The 23,089-nt window shown below is 45.8% G+C and overlaps 3 protein-coding genes across 3 annotated transcripts in view; all 3 read right to left on the bottom strand.

The window, feature by feature from the left end:
• Positions 1-915: 915 nt before the first annotated feature.
• LOC139023327 (glutamate receptor ionotropic, NMDA 2D-like) lies at positions 916-13,526 on the bottom strand. Its single transcript, XM_070436253.1, has 4 exons — positions 13,282-13,526; positions 4,791-4,905; positions 2,777-2,985; positions 916-1,012 (listed from the first exon to the last, which is right to left on the bottom strand). Exons 1-4 carry the CDS (start codon positions 13,524-13,526, stop codon positions 916-918), a joined length of 666 nt encoding a protein of 221 aa, XP_070292354.1.
• LOC139023340 (glutamate receptor ionotropic, NMDA 2D-like) overlaps positions 13,287-23,089 on the bottom strand; it is a 33,864-nt gene continuing 24,061 nt past the window's right edge. Inside the window, exon 4 of the mRNA XM_070436316.1 lies at positions 13,287-13,608. Coding sequence (XP_070292417.1) covers positions 13,570-13,608 — 39 coding nt within the window. The 3' untranslated portion in view covers positions 13,287-13,569. The remainder of the gene's footprint in view (positions 13,609-23,089) is intronic.
• Positions 20,285-21,937, bottom strand: LOC111956049 (leucine zipper transcription factor-like protein 1). The gene is made up of 2 exons (XM_023976466.2): positions 21,659-21,937; positions 20,285-21,488 (listed from the first exon to the last, which is right to left on the bottom strand). Exons 1-2 carry the CDS (start codon positions 21,784-21,786, stop codon positions 20,720-20,722), a joined length of 897 nt encoding a protein of 298 aa, XP_023832234.1. The 5' UTR covers positions 21,787-21,937; the 3' UTR covers positions 20,285-20,719.

The following is a 23,089-nucleotide window of genomic DNA, read 5'->3' as shown; positions in this document are numbered from 1 at the left end:
GGGGTTTTCCTTCAAATCTAATCTCAGTCTGTAAAATGGCTTACGTTACCGAGATAGTCCATAATTTTTTCCCCGATGAATAAAAAGTGTGAAACGCGAGTTCTTTCCAACAAAGTTCCCTGAAGCGTACTGAGGAGTCCTCGTCTGCGCGGAGAGGAAAAAGGGATCCACCCGTCGGCACCCTCCCGTCGCGGGGTGGCCTCAAAATAGGCTAGAAGCGGCCAAGAACCTAAGCACAACCCACCACAGAGACGGCTGTTGTAGCCACCGACCAAGCCGATGAGCCGCCGGGTGGGAGGCGCCCGTGCTGGAGTATAACATCCCCTTCTCTGTTAAGCCACGCCGTATATCTAATCCTCCGGCGCGCCTCAGGGCCCGCAGCGCCGCCGGAGGATTGAGCCATTTCCCATGGAAATAACGAAAGGCATATGCCCCAAGACTACCAAAAGCTGCGAAGAGGCAAAAGGCCGAAATAACGAGAAGGTAAAGGAACATAGAGAAGGTGCTGGCCCAACGGCACTCCTAAGCCCAAAAACACTCCAGTTTACTCTCTATTGGTGTAAATACTTTAATTCTTCTATTTGGATCTATGTTCTTAAGTCTTCATTATACTGTACTCCCACAATTGTTCACTTTAGTGGGAGATGATTTCGAGGGAGGGATATTTGGTCCAACTCTTATTGCACCTTACCTATGAAATTACTGTTTTTGAATTTTACTAACAAAAAAGTGTTAGTAAAATGATGTAAGAATTTCTATTTATAATGTGCTTTATTTTTTATCACCCCCTGCACCCACAATCCCCCATTTGACCGCACCATGCCATTCCACCTGCCCATATCAAATCCCACCTTAATCCACGATGTAATCTGAACCAATTGAGGGGTCACAAACACAAGTTTATGGGGGGAAAGGTCATAGTGAAAGCCCACTTTTTGCCAATCGCTTCGAGACGCTCAATGCAGAAGCCTTTGCAGCAGTGCTATCAGACGATTTCTCATCCACCGGCACACTGTAGGTTACAGAGAGAGAGGGGGAGGGAAGGAGAGAAAGACAGGGAGGGAGAGGGTAGAGACAGGAGGCAGAGGAGAGGGAGAAACAGAAGGGAGACACAGAAGGGCAAGGAGGAATGTATGAATTATTAGCGAGAGCTGTAGTAGCTGGATCAATACTGCCTGTAGTTGGACTGCTCAGTTTTAGAGAGGGGAGGCACATCAGGACAGACAGGAGAGGAGAAGGAGGACTGCATTAAAACAGGATTAAATGCAATTTTTCTGTGTGGGTTACCCTCAGCAGGGGACAAGGAGATTTAACAGGACGTACGTGAACTCTTTCCAAGCATGTAGCTTTACAACAGGGAAGTCGACCTGAAAAAGCCTGATGGTAGATCAAAAAGCTACATTTATCTGGGCAAACATCAATGCGTGGTCCCTCCCTGTATGCCCACTATGATAACCCATCAGTCAGTGCAGGTTTCAAGGTTCTATTGGAATGTTCAAAGTAGGCTAATTAAATGGGCCAATCTCCCTGAGCAAATCAAACTGATGGAACCTTCAGCAGGCCTTGTTACCAGGCATCAGAGACAGACTGGGAACACACAACACACTCATCAGAGCTTTAGAGACCAGGGCAGACTGTGAAACACTGAGTGAGAGTTTATAGAAGAGGACAAGAGAGAATATACAACAGCATGTCAACAAGAAAAACGGGCAAGGCACGTGTTTACTGGTTAGACTAAGCCGCATCCAAAAAAAGTTACTTTAAGGGGAAACTTCAATCAAAAGTTCACATTTGAGGTTTTGTTTGGAACTTTTTAATATTTAAGATAATATTTTCATGAGTGTACAAAACATTAGGAACGCCTTCCTGTTATTGAGTTGCACCACCTTTTGCCCTCAGAACAGCCTCGATTCGTCGGGGCATGGACTCTACAAGACGTCGAAAGCGTTACACAGGGATGCTGGCCCATGTCGTCCAATGTTTCCCACAGTTGTGTCATGTTGGCTAGACGTCCTTTGGGTGGTGGACCATTCTTGATACACATGGGAAACTGTTGAGCATGAAAAAAKCAGCAGTGTTGCAGTTCTTGACACACTTAACCCGGTGCGCCTGGCACCTACTACCATACCCTGTTCAAAGGCAGTTCAATCTTTTTTCTTGCCCATTCACCCTCTGAATGACACACACAATCCATGTCTGAATTCTCTCAAGGTTTTAAAATCTTTCTTTAACTCCCCTTCATCTACACTGACTGAAGTGGATTTAACAAGTGACATCAATAAGGGATCATAGCTTTCACTTGGTCAGTCTATGTCATGGAAAGAGCAGTTGTTCCTAAGGTTTTGTACGCTCACTGTATAAAGACGTTTTTAAGCTCAAAGGCTATATTATTTATTTACCACAATTCAGATGCTAAATCTTTACAAATTCTCTCCAATTATTTTCCCTGAATGCCTCGAGGAGAGGGAATGTAACCCTGTGACATCATACTTTTAGGAGTTATGTCCTTTTTAGTTAGTGTGGAGTAAAGCACTGTATATGAAACACACTCTCAATAAACTATATGAATAATGAGGATCAACATGGCCGACCACGATTTTTGAATGAAATTCCCCTTTACACTTATGATAGTTACAACATTTAAACTACGTCGGTTACATGTTGGTCATGGTTAAAACATCTGCATGGTTAGACCATGGTCTGTCATGCTTAAACATCTGCATGGTTAGACCACGGTCAGTCATGGTAAAACATCCGCCCCAGTAGCAGGCCTTACTTGGTGGTGTTGAGCGGTAGTCTGCAGGGCACCGAGTCCCGGATGCAGGAGTTGGTGCCTGGGTCYGCTGGCTCCACAATGACAAAGGGCCTCTCCTCCAGGGTGACCACCTTGAGGTGCTGGGTGTCGTCCAGCGGCTTGAGGAAGGAGCCGTAGCGTGAAAAGGGCTGGATAATGAGATCCAGAACACCGTTCTGCCACGTGCCAACCTGCAGGAGATCGTTCAGAGACACTTAGGAAGTATACGGAGCGCGAGGTGGAAAAGGGAAACCATTGTGCGACGCAGTGTGTCTCTTTTGTTCACCGCGCCGCTTTGTGGTAAGTGTGACATGTGCTAAACACTTTGAGAGTGTTTCAGTGTCTCAGCGGTCAAGCTAACATAGGAGACTGCATACCGGGGGAAAGAAAAAGCAGAAGCGATCGCGACCTGTGTTGAAGTGATTCACAAATTAATTCAAGTAAGTCACTGTTTTCTGAAGCACCAATCCATCAGTTCTCCTTTGGGGTCACTTGGAAGTTGTCTGGCTCGAATATGACTAGCTATGTAATAGTGCGTGTACATGTCGACCATGGAATGGCCTGCATTTTTATGTTATTATCTTCATATTTTGAATGGTGGTTATGTTATAGTATAGGGAACAGTAAGTTACAGTACTATGGAGACTATGAACGCACTGTAAATCATAAGTGGTCTGACTTTTCCATCATAAGAAACTGGTCAGAAACTGGTCCCAGAGCTCAATCATCCACTGCTTGTTCACTCCCCCTCTCCTGATCTGAGCCCAGAGCCCTCAGTAAATATACTCAGAGGAGATGGGAAATGAACTGAAGGAGCACTGCCGCAGGGACCATGTTATCATTCAGCTGCAACTGGGTCAGATTAGCCCACCTTGACACTGACAGTATGGAGGCAGTGGTGTAAAGTACTTAAGTAAAAAATACTTTAAAGTACTACTTAAGACGTTTTTGGGGGTGTCTATACTTTACTTTATTATTTATATGTTTGACAACTTTTAATTTTACTTCACTACACGCCTAAAGAAAATAATGTACTTTTTACTCCATACATTTTCCCTGACACACAAAAGCACTAGTTCAATGTGGAATGTTTAGCAGGACAGGAAAATGATCCAATTCACACACTTGAACATCCCTGGTCATCCCTACTGATGATCTGGTGGAATCACTAAACACACATGCTTGGTTTGTAAAGGATGTCTGAGTGTTGGAGTGTGCCCCTGGCTATCCGTAAATAAATAAAAAAACAAGAGCATCTTGCCATCTGGTTTGCTTAATATAAGACATTTGAAATGATTCATATTTTAACTTTTGATATTTAAGTATATTTTAGCAATTACATTTATTTTTGATACTCATGTATATTTAAAACCAAATACTTTTGGACTTTTACTCAAGTAGTATTTTAATGGATGACATTCACCTTTACTTGAGTCATTTTCCACGAAGATATCTTTACTTCTACTCAAGTATGACGTTTGGGTACTTTTTCTACCGCCGTATAGAGGCGTGTTGGATATATCACGATGCTGAACGAATTCTGGTGGTTGTGAATGGATATCAATGGAATCGCTAGGCCTTGAGGCAACGACGTGGGTAAACATACAGAATAGTGAAAGGTTAGTTGAAAACAGCAGGAATGGAGTGAACGGAGAGCTGAGGCAAGAGCATTAGACGTCGAGTTAGCCTGTTAACGAAAGCTAACAAGGTTTACAAAACGTGAAGGAGGGGTATGTAGGCACATCCGATGGACTGTGATAGTGCGGTTAGCGTGGTTAGCAAGGTGAGGGGAGAGTGTGTGTGTGTGTGTGTGTGTGTGTATGTGTGTGTGTGTGTGTGTGTGTGTGTGTGTGTGTGTGTGTGTGTGTGTGGGTGTGTGGGTGTGTGGGTGTGTGTGTGTGGATGTGTTAGCAAGACTTGATGGGGTGTGAGATGGTGGTTAGCCAGGTTAGCGAGCGTGTCAGCTAATTAGAGGCTAGCGCGCTAACTCACTGACCTCCTCCCAGCCTTTCCCTTCGGTGTAGGAAATCACATCCAGCACTGGATTGGACAGGTAGCCGTCACTGTTGAACGAGTAGTCCCGGCCACTCAGCGTAATGTTACTGAAGAACCTGGAAGACAGGGAATGGAGTGAGAGAATGGCAGACAGAAAGAGAGAAATAGAAAGAGGGAAACAGAGAGAAATAGAGGGGCACACTAGACAACTTTCAGCACAGACAGACAGACAGACAGACAGACAGACAGACAGACAGACAGACAGACAGACAGACAGACAGACAGACAGACAGACAGACAGACAGACAACAAAGAAACTGAGAAACAGACAAACGGAAAAACAAAGAAACGGAGAAGCAAGCTTCATGTTTTAGCTGGAAGTGACAGTGAAGGCAATGAGAGTGGCAGAGAGAGAGAGAGAGAGAGCACACAGCCATGCAATCTCCATAGACAAACATTGGCATTCAAATGGCCTTACTGAAGACCTCAGTGACTTTCAATGTGGCACCGTCATAGGATGCCACCTATCCAACAAGTCAGTTCATCAAATTCCTGCACTGCTAGAGCTGCCCAGATCAACTATAAGTGCTCTTATTGTGAAGTGGAAACGTCTAGGACAAACAACAGCTAAGCCGCAAAGTGGTAGGCCACATAAGCTCACAGAACGGGAACGCCGAGTGCTGAATCGTGTAGCGCATAAAAATCATCTGTCCTCGGTTGCAACACTCACCACCGAGTTCCAAACTGCCTCTGGAAGCAAAGTCAGCACAATAACTGTTCGTTGGGAGCTTCATGAAATGGGTTTTCATGGCCGAGCAGCCGCACACAAGCATAAGATCACCATGCGCAATGCCAAGCGTTGGCGAGAGTGGTGTAAAGCTCGCCGCCATTGGACTCTGGAGCAGTGGAGACGCGTTCTCTGAAGTGGTGAATCATACTTCACCATCTGCCAGTCCGACGGATGAATCTAGGTTTGGCGGACGCCAGGAGAACACTACCAGCCCAAATGCATAGTGCCAACTGTAAAGTTTGGTGGAGGAGGAATAATGGTCTGGGGCTGTTTTTCATGGTTCGGGCTAGGCCCCTTAGTTCCAGTGAAGGGAAATCTAAACACTACAGCATACAATGACATTCTAGATGATTCTATGCTTGTCACGTTCCTGACCTGTTTTCTGTTTAGTTTTGTGTGTTAGTTGGTCAGGACGTGAGTTTGGGTGGGCATTCTATGTTATCTGTTTCTATGTTGGTTTTGGTTGCCTGGTATGGCTCTTAATTAGAGGCAGGTGTTTTGCGTTCTCCTCTAATTAAGAGTCATATTTAGGTAGGGTGTTCTCACTGTTTGTTGGTGGGTGATTCTGTAACGGTGGTCCTCCTCCTCTTCGGATTCAGATGAAGAGGAGCAGGGATTGAACCAAAATGCAGCGGATTGTGAAGACATAATGAATTTTATTAAAGACAGACGGGAAAAAACACGAAAACGAACTATACTTCAAATGATACAAAAAAACGAAAGTAGACAGACCTGAACGACGAACATACATAAACACGAGAAGAACGCACGAAATAGGACATTAGACTACACAAACCGAACAAACCGTACACAGTCCCGTATGGTGCAAACAATTACACAGACACGGAAGACAATCACCCACAAACAAACAGTGAGAACACCCTACCTAAATATGACTCTTAATTAGAGGAGAACGCAAAACACCTGCCTCTAATTAAGAGCCATACCAGGCAACCAAAACCAACATAGAAACAGATAACATAGAATGCCCACCCAAACTCACGTCCTGACCAACTAACACACAAAACTAAACAGAAAACAGGTCAGGAACGTGACAATGCTTCCAACTTTGTGGCAACAGTTTGGAGAAGGCCCTTTCCAGTTTCAGCATGACAATGCCCCCGTGCACAAAGCAAGGTCCATACAGAAATGTTTTTTCGAGTTCAGTGTGGAAGAACTTGACTGGCCTGCAGAGCCCTGACCTCAACCCCATTGAACACCTTTGGAATGAATTGGAACACCGACTGCGAACCAGGCCTAATCGCCCAACATCAGTGCCCGACCTCACTAATGTTCTTGTTGCTTAATGGAACGAAGTCCCCGTAGTAATGTTCCAACATCTAGTGGAAAGCCTTCCCAGAAGAGTGGAGGCTGTAATAGAACCAAAGGGGGGGACCAACTCCATACTAATGCCCATGATTTTGGAATGAAATGTTCGATGAGCAGGTGTCCACATACTTTTGGCCATGTCATTTATCTTCCATGTGTTCTTCAGCTGCAAGCTTTGTACTTGAAAGATACAACAAATGGAAGGGGGAGAGTGGCAGGGTGGCGGGGTGAGAGACAACAGGACGCAGGTGGGCTGTTAGGCACTACACTAGAGAGCTCTCTATGTCCCAAGCTGCTTGTTATTGTGTTCCAGCCGAGTACAGTTACAGGCAGCTACGTGACATGAAATGTAAATAAATCAATGACTTGATGAACAAAACATGTGAACTTGCCTCTCAAGAGAGGGCTTTAGAGTAACCAGAGTTCTACAAAAGCCAGGTAGTTTCTGCATATCACATGGATAATGTGCAGTGTGTGTGAGTGTTTGAGACTTGCAAAGTCTGCGGTATGCAGAGAGGTAGGGTAGGCAGGCTATTTTCCATAATCTCCAACGCATCTGTAACTCTTTGATATCGAGAGTGCTAATGGCTTCCTAGCCCCACTCTTGATAATCAGGGGTAAAAGCTATAAAGCAAACCACACTAGCTGTTGGCTTTCATGTGGAATATTTTGCTGTTAGGGGTAGTCTGTCTGTTGCAGAGTCTGAGATGCTTCTGTGTCACCATGACAACACTGCACCTAAAAGCACCATTCACAGAGGACGCCGCCAGTCAGATAGAATGTTAAAAACCCAACACCGGTTTTGTTTTTCTCTCCTGTCCTTCGAAAGGCATTTGGGATTTGTCGGCAGCGTTTTCTTGTTCTCATGATGCAGCAATTGTTGATTGAAGATGCCCTCATTTCATTTCCCACTTCCCTATTTATTTTGGCCATTATTTATACGAGGCTGTCACATAAAAAGCCTACTACACAATATGAGATTTTTTTATTTACGTCTCAAACACTGCCCTCTCGTTGACTTCGCAAGAGAAATGAGCTGAACTATGATTTATAATTGATGGGTTTTTCGATATCATACAGTCGGAGGAATTATACGCATTCTGGCGCATGGTCAGACTGGCTGGAGCCCTATGGCATGGCTTTGGGCTATGTTGGTTTTCATATCCATCCTGTTGCTACTGTACATACAACGGGCAATGATGGCATGCAAAGTAATGCAATGCAATGCAAATGAGCTAGAGGGCCTTATACAGTATGTATGGAAGAGCTGTGTGAAGAAGTCATAAAGGGTTTCATTACTTTTTTATGACACCCACACCCATACCCTATTACACACAATCACGGTCACAAGCGATTCGTCAAAGCAAGCCCATGAAGAGAGCACTGACCCAAGCATAGAGAAATGAAAGTAGGAAACGCCCTTGGTCTCTATTCTACATTCAAATGATCCTTTTATGGTTTGGAAAAAAGAGATACCCAAAAAATCTGCTGACCAATATGGAACTATTCATCCCACCGTATGGTAGTTGCTTTTCTTATTTGATGAAAAAAGACAATGTTAGCATTCACTTCAACTCTGCAATGCCACTGATCGCTCTTGGTGAGTGCCATGTTGTCATGGCGACACACAGTCATTGACATTACATGTGTTTCCTCTGATGCCGATCATTGTGAGGTGAACAAACAACCAGAAGCTACGGACTATTTGAATGTAGATTTGTCTCCTGTGCCGGAACAAAGACAACTCATAATGGCTAATGCATTCAGACAAAGAGAGAAGGAGTCAGGGAGAGAGAGAGAGAGAGAGAGAGAGAGAGAGAGAGAGAGAGAGAGAGAGAGAGAGAGCGAGAGAGAGAGAGAGAGAGAGAGAGAGAGAGAGAGAAGAGAGAGAGAGAGAGAGAGAGAGAGAAGAGAGAGAGAGAGAGAGACGAGAGAGAGAGAGAGAGAGAGAGAGAAAGAGAAGAGAAAGAGAAAGAGAAAGAGAAAGAGGGATGGAGGTTTTTGGGGGGTGACTAGCTGTTTAAACATCAGACAACATTCAGTCGGGTTTTAATGTACTCTCTTTTGAGCTACATTAGTATTGCCCTCTTTATTAGATTCTCCATGCCTTACTGATTCGCAGCTTCTTCATTAGAAGGAAACTGGACGGGCCTAGTGGTGGGGGGGGGGCTGTTCGTGGCCGTGTGTAACTGCCTCCGATATTTTACCCTGCATTACACCACCATAACAATTATCCAATTTACATGTAAAACGATGCCGCAATCAGATCCCTTTTAGAGTCGGGCCAAGGGAGGAGAGAGAGGGGGGGGGGGAGGAAGAGAAGAGAGAGGGATGAGACGGAGTGATGGGAAAAAGAGAGAGAGCCAGGGAGAAAGAGAGGAGAGAGAGGGCTGCGAACTGACAATAGATGGGAGAGTGTGGGAGGGAAGGAGCGAGGATGGGATGGAGGGGTGAGAGAATGAGATTAGATTGAGGATGAAATTGAATGGCGGAATAAAAACAAAGCATAACGAGCATAGCGGTGGGAGAGACAGAGGGAGGAGGGAGGGGTGCAGGGATGAGAGAGGAGCAGAGAGGTACAGAAGGGGATGCAGGAAAAATAATTGTGAGATAAAGAGGGGAGAGTGGTGGGAGGTAGATAATTGTAGTATTACCCTGACTGGTCAAAGAAATGCATTAAAGAGACCCATTATAGCTGATACATTAACAATGAATGAACAGTAAGTGGATTTCTTTTTAATGTATTATTTAAGTCTTTGGTTACACTTTATATGGATAGTCAGACTGGATTTAAAATGGATTCAATGGAGATTTATTTGTTGTAATAATGTCCGATTTTTGGTAATAATGTCAAAGTGGAATTATGTTTTTAGACTTTTTAGCAAATGAATTCAAAATGAAAAACCCCTTTGTTATGGTAAGCCTAAACAAGTCACACAATAAGATAAGTTGTTAACAAGTCACACAATAAGTTGCACTCTGTGTGCAATAATAGTGTTTAACACGATTTTTGAATGATTGACTACCTCATCTCTGTACCCCACACATTCAATTATCTGTAAGGTCCCTCAGTTGAGCAGTGAATTTCAAACACAGATTCAACCGCAAAGACCAGCGATGTCTTCCAATGCCTCGCAAAGAAGACCACCTATTGGTAGATGGATAAAAAATTTAATAAAAAGCAGACATTGAATATCCCTTTGAGCATCGTGAAGTTATTAATTACACTTTGGATGGTGTATCAATACACCCAGTCACTATAAAGATACAGGCGTCCTTCCTAACTCAGTTGTCGGAGAGGAAGGAAACCGCTCGGGGATTTCACCATGACGCCCATGGTGACTTTAAAACAGTTACAGAGTTTTGTTAGAGTTTAATGGCTGTGATAGGAGAAAACTGAGGATGGATCAACAACATTGTAGTTACTCTACAATACTAACCTAATTCACTGAGTGAAAAGAAGGACGCCTGTACAGAATAAAAATGTTCCTAAACATGCCTTCTGTTTACAACAAGGCACTAAAGTAATACTGCAAAATAATGTGGCAAAGCAATTCACTTTTTGTCAAAAGTGTTATGTTTGGGGCAAATGAAATACAACACATAACACACAGTACCACTCTCCCTATTTTCAATTATAGTGGTGGCTGCATCGTGCAATGATATGCTTGTAATCACTAAGGACTGGGCAGTTTTTCAGGATAACAAATTAACGGACTGGAGCTAAGCACAGGCAAACCTGGTTCAGTCTGCTTTCCACCAGACACTGGGAGATGAATTCACATTTCAGCAGGACAATAACCTAAAACACAAGGCCAAATCTACAATGTAGTTGCTTACCAATAAGACAGTGAATGTTCTTGAGTGGCTGAGTTACAGTTTTGACTTAAATCTGCTTGGAAATATACAGCAAGACCTAAAAATGATTGTCTAGCAATGATCAACAACCAATTTGACAGAGCATGAAGAATTTTGAAAAGAATAATGGGTAAATGTTGCACATCCAAGGTGTGAAAGCTCTTAGAGACTTACCCAGAAAGACTCACAGCTGTAACCGCTGCCAAAGGTGCTTCTACAAAGAAGTGACTCAGGGGTTTTAATAATTATGTAAATGAGATATTTCGAAAGCCATGCGTCCTCCGAAACAGAACCCAACCAAGCCGCACTGCTTCTTTAACACAGCGCGCCTCCAACCCGGAAGCCAGCCGCACCAATGCGTCGGAGGAAACACCGTGCACCTGGCTCCCTTGGTTAGCGCGCACTGCGCCCGGCCCGCCACAGGAGTCGCTGGTGTGCGATGAGACAAGGAAATTCCTACCGGCCAAACCCTCCCTAACCCGGACGACGCTAGGCTAATTGTGCGTCGCCCCACGGACCTCCCGGTCGTGGCCGGCTGCGACAGAGCCTGGGCGCGAACCTAGGCTCTGTCCAGGCTCTACCCAGGCTAACTGCATCGCAGTTAGCGCTGCGATGCAGTGCCCTAGACCACTGCGCCACCCGGGAGGCGCATCAGTCTCTTTTCAACTAACAACCTACTAACCCTAACCCTGACCCTGACCCTTACCCTAACCCTAACCCTGACCCTGACCCTAACCCTAACCCTGACCCTGATCCTAACCTGACCCTGACCCTGACCCTGACCCTGACCCTGACCCTGACCCTGACCCTTACCCTAACCCTAAACTTAATCCTAGCCCAGTGGTCACCAACCGGTCCCAATCGACTGGTCATCTCCAAGGAATTCCTAGTCGATCACCAAACATTTCTGTAAAAAACCCAATGATAAAGCCTTGCGTTCTTCAATTTTTTATTTGTTTTGCGCTATTGGTGGTAGGTGCACTTGATTCAGCAGCCTTAGCGCCGGGAAGGCAAAGTGTTCCCATTTTGAACCATTTCATGAGTTTGAAGGTAGAACTCCGCCTACCCGGCAGGCGCAAAGAGCAAATCAAGTGCACCTACAGGCCTACCGCTGGCCAATCAGATAGCTCAGATCACCGTGTCTGTACAATTTCCTCGAGCCATAGACTGTAAAAAGAAGAATACAGCAAGAGCTGCTGTTTTGATGAGTAATTTCATGTTTAAGTTATTCAGCACTGTCAACACTTTTACAAGCCACAAAATGCACGTTCTCCCTACTTCCACTTACGCTACAACCAGCACTGCAGCTGCAATTAACGAGTATATCAATGTGTTCCGACTTTCCCTGGTCATAGGAGTAACAACATGTATTGGTGCATGAGGCAAAAATAATGCAGTGCGACTTAAGTTTTGCCATCAGCTGTGTCCCCTTTTCTCCGACTGACTATCAGAATCAGGCCATCAGTCCAGTAAAAAATTAAGAAGCTAATTATTATGCTGTGCCTCACAAGTAATACAACAAATTATCATATGATCATATACCATTCTTTTTTAAATATAATTTCAAAATGGTCTGAGAAGAACAACAACGGCAGGGCAATTCAAGCAGAGCCAATATGCAGTGATAATGTATTGGGCCTATAGCTTACTGCACAAACCTCATTGCTACAGAACTGGGTAAAAAAATAATTGGGGGGTGTATTTTATCCCCTTTATCTCCCCAATTACAATCTTGTCTCACTGCTGAAACTCCCCAACGGGCTTGGGAGAGGCGAAGGTCGAGTCATGCCTCCTCCGAAACATAACCCACCAAACTGCACCTCTTAATTCAACACAGGAACATGGCGCATTACTTTATTCTGACACATACTCTATATGGACGAACACGGACATACAGCATGTACACATGGCTCATGTATCTTTCAGCCAAGTGTACTGAATGAATGACATGAGAGGGACTTGGAGGAGTCAACTATGAGACACGGCTGACAGGCAGCAAAAGACAGACAGAGGGAGATACAGAGACTTCTCATACACAAACGGGAACCAGTCATGGAGAGAGAGGGACAATGAGAGAGGGACAGAGAGAGAGCGAGAGAGGGGTTGAGGTTGTTTCTAGCTGTTGATGGGGAGAGAGAGGCAGACAAGGGAGGAAACAGAGAGAGAGGGGGGGGGGGGCAGAGACCGACAGCGAGAGAATCACAGACGACAGAGTAAGGCAGACAGAGAGAGAGGGGAAAAGATAGAAAGAGAGAGGGGGGAGAAAGAGAAGAGAGAGAAGGAAAGGCATAGACACACTGAGGATAGAGAGAAGCAGATGGACAGAAAGAGGCAGGCAGAGAAATAGAGAGAAGGAGATGGCGAGAGAGAGAGAGAGAGAGAGAGAGAGAGAGAGAGAGAGAGAGAGAGAGAGAGAGAAGCAGCCAGCAAGTGACACTCCTCTGCCACAGAGGAGAAGTTCTGAAGGAGAAGATCTGAAGGAGAAGATCTGAAGGAACACATCCGCTGTCCTCACCTGATCCTGTTCTGGCACCCTCTGCGTCTGGTTGCCATCTGTCTGGCAGTTGCCTGCAAAGTAGTGTGGCCCTCGGCCCAGCCGTACTCCTTCCTCAGAGCCATGGCTCCGTGGGTCAGCACAGACACCCCTGGCGATCCTCCGGCGGGGCTCGTCTCTCCAGCCCTGCGGCCGCACTGCGAACAGGGCCTTGGGGAGCCCTCCAGGCCAAGGCCGGACAGGGCTGGCCCCACGGCGAACCACATGTGGGAGTGTCCGGCCTGACCCGAGGCCCAGGCCGCCTGAAGATCAGCGCCGCCTCCTCCGGGAGCAGTAGAGGAGACGCACCTGGAAAGAGCGGGGAGGAGGAAGAGGGGAGAGAGCGAGTGGTTAAGTGGGAGTCTTGTGTTACCGAACTGGGTCAAATGATGTCAGTCACACTGTGGCAGTTTTGGGGATGCTGACACCATTCACTGCCTTCTTCGAAATAATCTCAACTCAGACCATTTCCCATTCAGGCTGCAGCAGTGGACAGTGTTTGGCGTGAAATGTTATATCGTTACATCATTTCTGTTTCTTTTTGTCCATTCTCCTATTTCTTATTTACATTCACTATATATACAAAAGTATGTGGACACCCCTTCAAATTAGTGGATTCTGCTATTTCAGCCACACCATTCCTGACAGGTATAAAAATTGAGCACACAGCCATGCTCACTAAATCAAATCAAATCAAATCAAATTTTATTAGTCACATACACATGGTTAGCAGATGTTAATGCGAGTGTAGCGAAATGCTTGTGCTTCTAGTTCGACAATGCAGTAATAACCAACAGTAATCTAACCTAACAATTCCACAACTACTACCTTACACACACACACAAGTGTAAAGGGATAAAGAATATGTACATAAAGATATAGAATGAGTGGTGGTACAGAACGGCATGGCAGATGCAGTAGATGGTATAGAGTACGGTATATACATATGAGATGAGTACTGTAGGGTATGTAAACATAAAGTGGCATAGTTAAAGTGGCTAGTGGTACATGTATTACATAAAGATGGCAAGATGCAGTAGATGATATAGAGTACAGTATATACATATGAGATGGGTAATGTAGGGTATGTAAACATTGTATTAAGTGGCATTGTTTAAAGTGGCTAGTGGTACATTTTTACATAATTTCCATCAATTCCCATTTTTAAAGTGCTGGAGTTGAGTCAGTATGTTGCAGCGGCCGCTAAATGTTAGTGGTGGCTGTTTAACAGTCTGATGGCCTTGAGATAGAAGCTGTTTTTCAGTCTCTCGTCCCTGCTTTGATGCACCTGTACTGACCTCGCCTTCTGGATGATAGCGGGGTGAACAGGCAGTGGCTTGGGTGGTTGTTGTCCTTGATGATCTTTATGGCCTTCCTGTGACATCGGGTGGTGTAGGTGTCCTGGAGGGCAGGTAGTTTGCCCCTGGTGATGCGTTCTGCAGACCTCACTACCCTCTGGAGAGCCTTACGGTTGTGGGCGGAGCAGTTGCCGTACCAGGCGGGTGATACAGCCCGACAGGATGCTCTCGATTGTGCATCTGTAGAAGTTTGTGAGTGCTTTTGGTGACAGCCGAATTTCTCAGCCTCCTGAGGTTGAAGAGGCGCTGCTGCGCCTTCTTCACAACGCTGTCTGTGTGGGTGGACCAATTCAGTTTGTCCGTGATGTGTACACCGAGGAACTTAAAACTTTCCACCTTCTCCACTACTGACCCGTCGATGTGGATAGGGGGGTGCTCCCTCTGCTGTTTCCTGAAGTCCACAATCATCTCCTTTGTTTTGTTGACGTTGAGTGTGAGGTTATTTTCCTGACACCACCACTCCGAGGGCCCTCACCTCCTCCCTGTAGGCCGTCTCGTCGTTGTTGGTAATCAAGCCTACCACTGTAGTGTCATCCGCAAACTTGATGATTGAGTTGGGGCGTGCATGGCCACGCAGGGTGGGTGAACAGGAGATACAGGAGAGGGTCAGAACGCACCCTTGTGGGCCCCAGTGTTGAGATCAGCGGGTGGAGATGTTGTTACCTACCCTCACCACCTGGGGCGGCCCGTCAGGAAGTCCAGACCCAGTTGCACAGGGCGGGGTCGAGACCCAGGGTCTCGAGCTTGATGACGAGTTTGGAGGTACTATGGTGTTAAATGCTAGAGCTGTTAATCGATGAACAGCATTCTCACATGGTATTCCTCTTGTCCAGATGGGTAGGCAGTGTGCAGTGTGGTTGCGATTGCGTCGTCTGTGGACCTATTGGGTCGGTAAGCAAATTGGAGTGGTCTAGGGTGTCCGGTAGGGGAGGTGATATGGTCCTTGACTAGTCTCTCAAAGCACTTCATGATGACGGAAGTGAGTGCTACGGGCGGTAGTCGTTTAGCTCAGTTACCTTAGCTTTCTTGGGAACAGGAACAATGGTGGCCCTCTTGAAGCATGTGGGAACAGCAGACTGGGATAAGGATTGATTGAATATGTCCGTAAACACACCAGCCAGCTGGTCTGCGCATGCTCTGAGGACGCGGCTGGGAATGCCGTCTGGGCCTGCAGCCTTGCGAGGGTTACACGTTTAAATGTTTTACTCACCTCGCTGCAGTGAAGGAGAGCCGCAGGTTTTGGTAGGGGCCGTGTCAGTGGCACTGTATTGTCCTCAAAGCGGGCAAAAAAGTTGTTTAGCCTGTCTGGGAGCAAGACATCCTGGTCCGCGACGGGCTGGTTTTCTTTTTGTAATCCGTGATTGACTGTAGACCCTGCCACATACCTCTTGTGTCTGAGCTGTTGAATGCGACTCGATTTTTGCTCTGTACTGAGAACTTAGCCTGTTTGATTGCCTTGCGGAGAGAATAGCTACACTGTTTGTATTCGGTCATGCTTCCGGTCACCTTGCCCTGGTTAAAAGCAGTGGTTCGCGCTTTCAGTTCACGCGAATGCTGCCGTCAATCCACGGTTTCTGGTTTGGAATGTTTTTATCGTTGCTGTGGGTACGACATCGTCAATGCACTTCCTAATGAACTCGCTCACCGAATCAGCATATTCGTCAATATTGTTGTTGCACTGCGATTGCGGAAATATTCATCGCGGATCGAGTCAGCATTGCGCTGATACAGATTCCAATGTGGAGCGAGCGTGACAGACCTGAGCGCGGGAGCTTGTTGTTTGAGTTTCTGTTTGTAGGCTGGATCAACAAAATGGAGTCGTGGTCAGCTTTTCCGAAAGGGGGGCGGGAGGGCCTTATAAGCGTCGCGGAAATTAGTATACAATGGTCTAGTGTTTTTCCAGCCCTGGTAGCACAATCGATATGCTGATAGAATTTAGGGAGTTTTTTTTTTAGATTAGCCTTGTTAAAATCCCCAGCTACGATGAATGCAGCCTCAGGGTGTGTGGTTTCCAGTTTCACAAAGAGTCAGATAAAGTTCGTTCAGGGCCATCGATGTGTCTGCTTGGGGGGGAATATATACGGCTGTGATTATGATTGAAGAGAATTCCCTGGTAGATAATGCGGTCGACATTTGATTGTGAGGAGTTCTAGATCAGGTGAACAGAATGACTTGAGTTCCTGTGTGTTGTTATGATGATCACACCACTTCTCGTTAATCATAAGGCATACCCCCCGCCCCTCTTCTTACCGGAAAGATGTTTGTTTCTGTCGGCGCGATGCATGAAGAAACCAGCTGGCTGCACCGACTCCGTTAGCGTCCCTTGAGTTAGCCATGTTTCCGTGAAGCAGAGCACGTTGCAATCCCTGATGTCTCTCTGGAATGCTACCCGTGCTCGGATTTCATCAACCTTATTGTCAAGAGACTGGACATTGGCGAGTAGTATGCTAGGGAGTGGAGCGCGATGTGCCCTGCTCCGAAGCCTGACCACGAGACCGCCTCGTTTCCCCTTTTCGGCGTCGCACAGGGTCGCCGGCTGGGATCAGATCCATTGTATTGGGTGGAAGGCAAAACACTGGATCCGTTTCGGGAAAGTCATATTCCTGGTAGGAACGATGATGAGTTGACGTTAATCGTATATTCAGTAGTTCCTCCCGACTGTATGTAATGAAACCTAAGATTACCTGGGGTACCGATGTAAGAAATAACACGTAAAAAAACAAAATACTGCATATTTTCCAAGGAACGCGAAGCGAGGCGGCCATCTCTTTTCGGCGCACTACCGAGTTCCAAACTGCCTCTGGAAGCAACTCAGCACAAGAACTGTTCGTCGGGAGCTTCATGAAATGGGTTTCCATGGCCGAGCAGCCACACACAAGGATAAGATCACCATGCGCAATGCCAAGTGTCGGCTGGATTGGTGTAAAGCTTGCCGCCATTGGTCTCTGGAGCAGTAGAAACGCGTTCTCTGGAGTGATGAATCACACTTCACCATCTGGCAGTCCGACGGACGAATCTGGGTTTGGCGGATACCAGGAGAACACTACCCGCCCCAATGCATTGTGCCAACTGTAAAGTTTGGTGGAGGAGGAATAATGGTCTGGGGCTGTTTTTCATGGTTCGGGCTAGGCCCCTTAGTTCCAGTGAAGGGAAATCTTAACACTACAGTATACAATGACATTCCAGACGATTCTGTGCTTCCAACTTTGTGGCAACAGTTTGGGGAAGGCCATTTCCTGTTTCAGCATGACATTGCCCCTGTGCACAAAACGAGGCCCATTCAGAAATGGTTGGTCGAGATCAGTGTGGAAGAACTTGACTGGCTTGTACAGAGCCCTGACCTCAACCCCATCGAACACCTTTGGAATGAATTGGAACGGCGACTGCGAGCCAGGCCTAATCGCCCAACATCAGTGCCCGACCTCACTAATGCTCTTGTGGCTGAATGGAGGCCACTAATGCTCTTGTGGCTGAATGGAGGCCACTAATGCTCTTGTGGCTGAATGGAGGCCACTAATGCTCTTGTGGCTGAATTGAGGCCACTAATGCTCTTGTGGCTGAATGGCAGCAACGTTCCAACATCTAGTGGAAAGCCTTCCCAGAAGAGTGGAGGCTGTTATAGCAGCAATGGGGGAACCAACTCCATCAACTTAATGTTCATGATTTTGGAATGAGATGTTCGACGAGCAGGTGTCCACATACTGTTGGTCATGTAGTGTACGTCAAAAACACCATCTACAGCTGGATTTCAATTACATGTGTTACATTTTTTTTTTTTTTTCATTTATGTTCTGAGGTTGGACTTTAGCACGTACTGCACGTTAGCACGTAGGGCACACCGATTGGTGTTACCTCGTTAGCCAGTATGTTTTACACCTGTGCTGGTTGCCGTCTCATTAGTGGGAAGGTGTTTCACCTGTGCTGGCCCAGGTGCTATTTAAGAGTGGTTAGCCCAGTGTTCCTGTGGTCTCGAGAGATGTGGAGGGTTAACACCTTTAGTTGGCTCACCCTATTGCTAGAAAAACAATCCTTTATCTGATCTTCCCTGTTTTTGTTTTGCTCCACTTTTATGCTTGGCTTCCTGACTTTAAGTCTGGTGTGAGTTTTGTTTGCCTCTAAGTGGGCAAATTTAGTGGGAGCTCATGGTGAGTGTCTTTTAGGTTGCAGTTGTTGTTGCTAGATAACTTTCAGTGGACACCCTCATGAGTGTCTTTTGGAACCCCTCCTAAATCCCCACCTGGGTTGGTTGTTGTCAGTGACTCTTTGTTAGTTCCCCATTTTGAGCAACAATTTTTGGTTTTCTTGCTGGGTAATTTAACAAAATGGGGGCTCATCCAGAATCTTGTTTCCCATGAGTATGGTAGTCGCTCTAATCACCTACTCTGAAGCTCTGCTGTGTTCATAATAGCCTTTTGTGGTAGAGTTTCTGTCACTGCCATCCACCCTGAGGGGTTATAAGAATGGTAGAATCAGTTTGAAAGTTGCACAAACACACCGGCTTATGAAACTAAAGCTATGGACTTGAAGTTGGAAGTATTTGTGGAAAACCCTATGAAATACTAGATAAATGCACAAAAGTGAATCTGTTCATCATTGCAAAGCATTATGCCAAAGTGGCATCTGGCGATCCAAAAGCACTAGTCAAAGAGTTGATTGGTACTGCTTTGGTGGAGGAGGAAATCTTTCCGGAGAGGGAGGTTGATGAAAAGGGTCCTACGGGTGGCATCCCGTAGATGTGCAACTAAGAGCTAGAACTAAAGGCAAAGTTGGAGCAACAAAAATTAGAGCGTGAACAATAGAAATTAGAGCTTGAACAACAGACATTAGAGCTTGAACAACAGACATTAGAGCTTGAACAACAGACATTCGAGCGTGCACAACAGACATTCGAGCATGAACAACAGACATTAGAGCATGAACAACAGAAATTAGAGAGTGAACAACAGACATTAGCGCTTGAACGACAGAAAGTAGTGCTTGAGCACAAAGAAAGAGAACGTGCAGGCAGACTAGAGCAAGAACAAGAAGAACGTGTGCATGCCATTTGATTAAGAGAGATGGATCTGCGCTCCCAATCCAGTCAGGCCATCCTGCACCCTCAACAGAGTTTAATCTTGGTCGGAACAGCCGGCTTGTACCGCCTTTCAACGAAAAGGAGGTGGATGTATATTTGACTCTGTTTGAGCGGATTGCCACATCCCTAAAATGGCTGTGAGATATTTGGTCACTGCTCCTTCAAAGTGTTCTTGTGGGAGAAGCTCAGAAAGTGTACGCCGCTTCATCTCTTAACCAGAGTTCAGATTATGACACTGTTAAAGCTGCTATCCTTCAGGCTTACGAGATGGTCCCAGAAGCATACCAACGACAGTTCCATACACTTTATACTGCCCTGAGAAAGGACACAGTGTCTCTGTGTCCTAAGTTGAAACAGAAAAATGAGAGGGAGAAAAATACATTTCTACTTGTGAGAGCACTGCAGCCCATTAAGTCTCTAGTTGGGACTGGTGTCTCCTAAACAGGATTTTACATTTACATTTACATTACATTTAAGTCATTTAGCAGACGCTCTTATCCAGAGCGACTTACAAATTGGTGCATTCACCTTATGATATCCAGTGGAACAACCACTTTACAATACTTGCATAGTGCAATGAGGAAAACCTACTACTAAACACACAAAGCTCCAGCTCCTAGATATGGGACAGCACGGAGTAGCAGAGGGACAGAGACATTCAAGGTTCTTCTCCCAGTGAGACTGACCATAGGAGGCTCTGTCGATTAGCCCCCAACCCTTAATACCCCGCAATCATCTCCTAAAGCCAATGACTACAAAATCTGCTGGATCAGCGAGATGATACGATTCTTCTGAAAGGTTCTGAACTACAGGTGATATTCTCAATTACATTTTTTGTTCAAAGCACCTCCTCCTGCAGTGGGGTAGAATAAATGATAAATGGGCAAAAACCTTCTCCAGAGTGACAGTCCCAGGTCTTGGGCCATTTCTACCCTCTTGTTGTGTATTTTAACCTCCATTTTGTGTCTTGTTGTGTGATGCAAAGGGTTCATTCATCAGACTCGTATTTTGAAAGCCGTTTCCTGATGTCCTTGATCTGCTCATTTTTCTTGGTGAGGATCTCCTTCATGTTGCGGTAGGCAGAAGTCTGTTGGAACTTCCGGTCCAGCTCCTTCTCTGCCAGGGACAGTTGTTCCTGTACCCTGAGCAGGTCATGTTTGGCAGACACCAGGTTGTCCTGCAGGTCTCTTTGGGAGGCAGCGTTGACACTCAGGGACTTCTGGTAGTCTTCCTGCAGTGCTGCCACCGTGTCCTCCAGACTAGTGATCTCCTGAGAACGGGTGGTCATTTGCTGTTCCCCCTTGACCTTCTGCAAGTCTTTGAGAGCCCTCTCCGCCCTGGTCTTCTCATCCAACGCACCCATGGCCTGGGTTTCCAAAGTCCGGAGCCTGCCTTTGAGCTTATTATTTTCCTCTTGTAGCCTTGATATCTCCTTGTTGAGAAGTTCAGATACCCCACCTTCATTCAGCGGTGCTAACTTGGGCGTGCTAATTTCTTGGTTAGTCTTATTTGGGTTTTTAAACTCAGTATTCTCAAACTCAGCCACTTGCTCTAACAACTCTCTGTTCTCCAGCTCCGATATGTCAGTCTGCAGACGGAGGTAGAACTTTTCAGCCTGGGAGAAGAGCTGCCGAAGCAGCAGCACGTTGGTGTGGGCCGTGTTGATGAGCTCTGTCTCGACCTCCCCTCGCACAACCAGCTGCAGCCCATCCAGCATGTCCCGCACCTCGTCCACTGTGAATGTCTCCTCCACTAGCCTATAATAGAATATAAATAGAATAACTATTTTTCCCTGTGGGGGAACTTCTTCTTTGGAGATACACACAAATACCCTTCAAAGCTGTCCTAAAAAGACAGACTTACATTCCTCCGACAAACATTGTTGGCTAGCTGTGATAAAAAACATAAAAATAGTGTGATACAACACCTGCTGTCTTTAAGGTCCTCGAAGCAGGAGTCAATGGTCTTGAGTCTGATGATCCTCTTGGAGCGTGCAAAGCGCATGTAGTTGATGGCCTCATTCTGATGGTGTTCATTGAAACCAAACTCAGCCATTGTTGACGCCAAACACCCTACTCTTTTACTGCTAAATATTATGTTAACTGGCTAGACAAACGAGTAGTTACACTACGCTTTAAACTAGCTATGTTTATTGATGGTGATATCTGAAAATATATCAGCTAGCTCGCCTCTTCAGCTCTAGAGAATTTTAGAGATTTTAGAGATTTTGTATCAGGTGTGTATGAACCTTTTGTTTCAGAAACGGTCGTGTCTCTGCAGAGTGGCGATGCTGTTAAGCAGCCGGTGAAGATACTGCGAGACACTGGGGCGGCCCAGTCCTTCATTTTTAAAGGGTTGTTTTGACATTGTCTGGCACTTCGGCAACTGGTTACAGTGTGTTAGTACAAGGTTTGGAGATGTGTTGCATGGAAGCGCCTTTGTATAATGTGGAACTCGAGTCTGATCTTCATTCGGGTTCCGTCGTCACTGGAGTGAGGCCTGGCATACCGGTGAAGGGGGTCTTTCATTTTGGGAAACGATTTGACTGGAGGGAAAGTCGTGCCAAATCCTGTCGTTTGTAAGGAACCCAGAGTAGAAGAACCTGATGGGTTATCAGAAAAGTACCATAGAGTTGTCACGATCGTTGTAATGATGAGACCAAGGCGCAGCGTGCATAGAGTTCCACATCATTTTAATAAAGAGAAACGCACTAAACAAAACAACAAACAACCAACCGAACGAACGAACCGTGAGGCTACTGGAGTGCACAAAGGCAACTTACTGTAGACAAGATCCCACAACTAACAATGGGGAAAATGGCAACCTAAATATGATACCCAATCAGAGACAACGATAAACAGCTGCCTCTGATTGGGAACCATATCAGGCCACCATAGAAATATAATACACCTAGATGACCCATCCTAGTCACTATCATGCCCCAACCAACACAGAGAAAAAAAAGCTTACTATGGTCAGGGCGTGACAAGAGTGCTCCCGTGTGCCGTTACACGTTTCGGTTGTTGTCAGTGACTATTTGTTAGATCCCCCTTCTGTTTGAACAAAATGTTTGGTTTTCTTGCTTGTTAACGTAACACATGGAAGACAACACTGAATTCAATGTCGCAGATCAAACTATTTGAAGTATGCCAGGTAACTTATTAAGTATTCCTAAAGATGGGTGATTGGAGTGTCTTTCAGGTAATTGGCTACCAAGACAATACTGTACTAATCAGTGTCAAATTATTTCTCAGCAGGAGGGAAATCCGGCATATCCTGCACAGCAGGGTCCCCGGGAACAAGGTGGAGAAACACCGTCCTGCAGTACAGGTACACTGCAATGAAAGGACTGCAAAGA

This window comes from Salvelinus sp. IW2-2015, linkage group LG31 (genome assembly GCF_002910315.2).
Source record: "Salvelinus sp. IW2-2015 linkage group LG31, ASM291031v2, whole genome shotgun sequence".
Taxonomy (NCBI): Eukaryota; Metazoa; Chordata; class Actinopteri; order Salmoniformes; family Salmonidae; genus Salvelinus; species Salvelinus sp. IW2-2015.
The sequence above is the reverse complement of the archived record's forward strand: the minus strand, read 5'-3'. Positions and strand labels throughout refer to the sequence as shown.

Bases quoted from the DNA above. Each gene is read 5' to 3' on its own strand.
- LOC111956049 (XM_023976466.2), bottom strand. From the start codon at position 21,786: ATGGCTGAGTTTGGTTTCAATGAACACCATCAGAATGAGGCCATCAAC. The intron at 21,489-21,658 runs GTGTTGTATCAC...ATTCTATTATAG, and splicing joins GAGGACCTTAAAGACAGCAG to GCTAGTGGAGGAGACATTCA.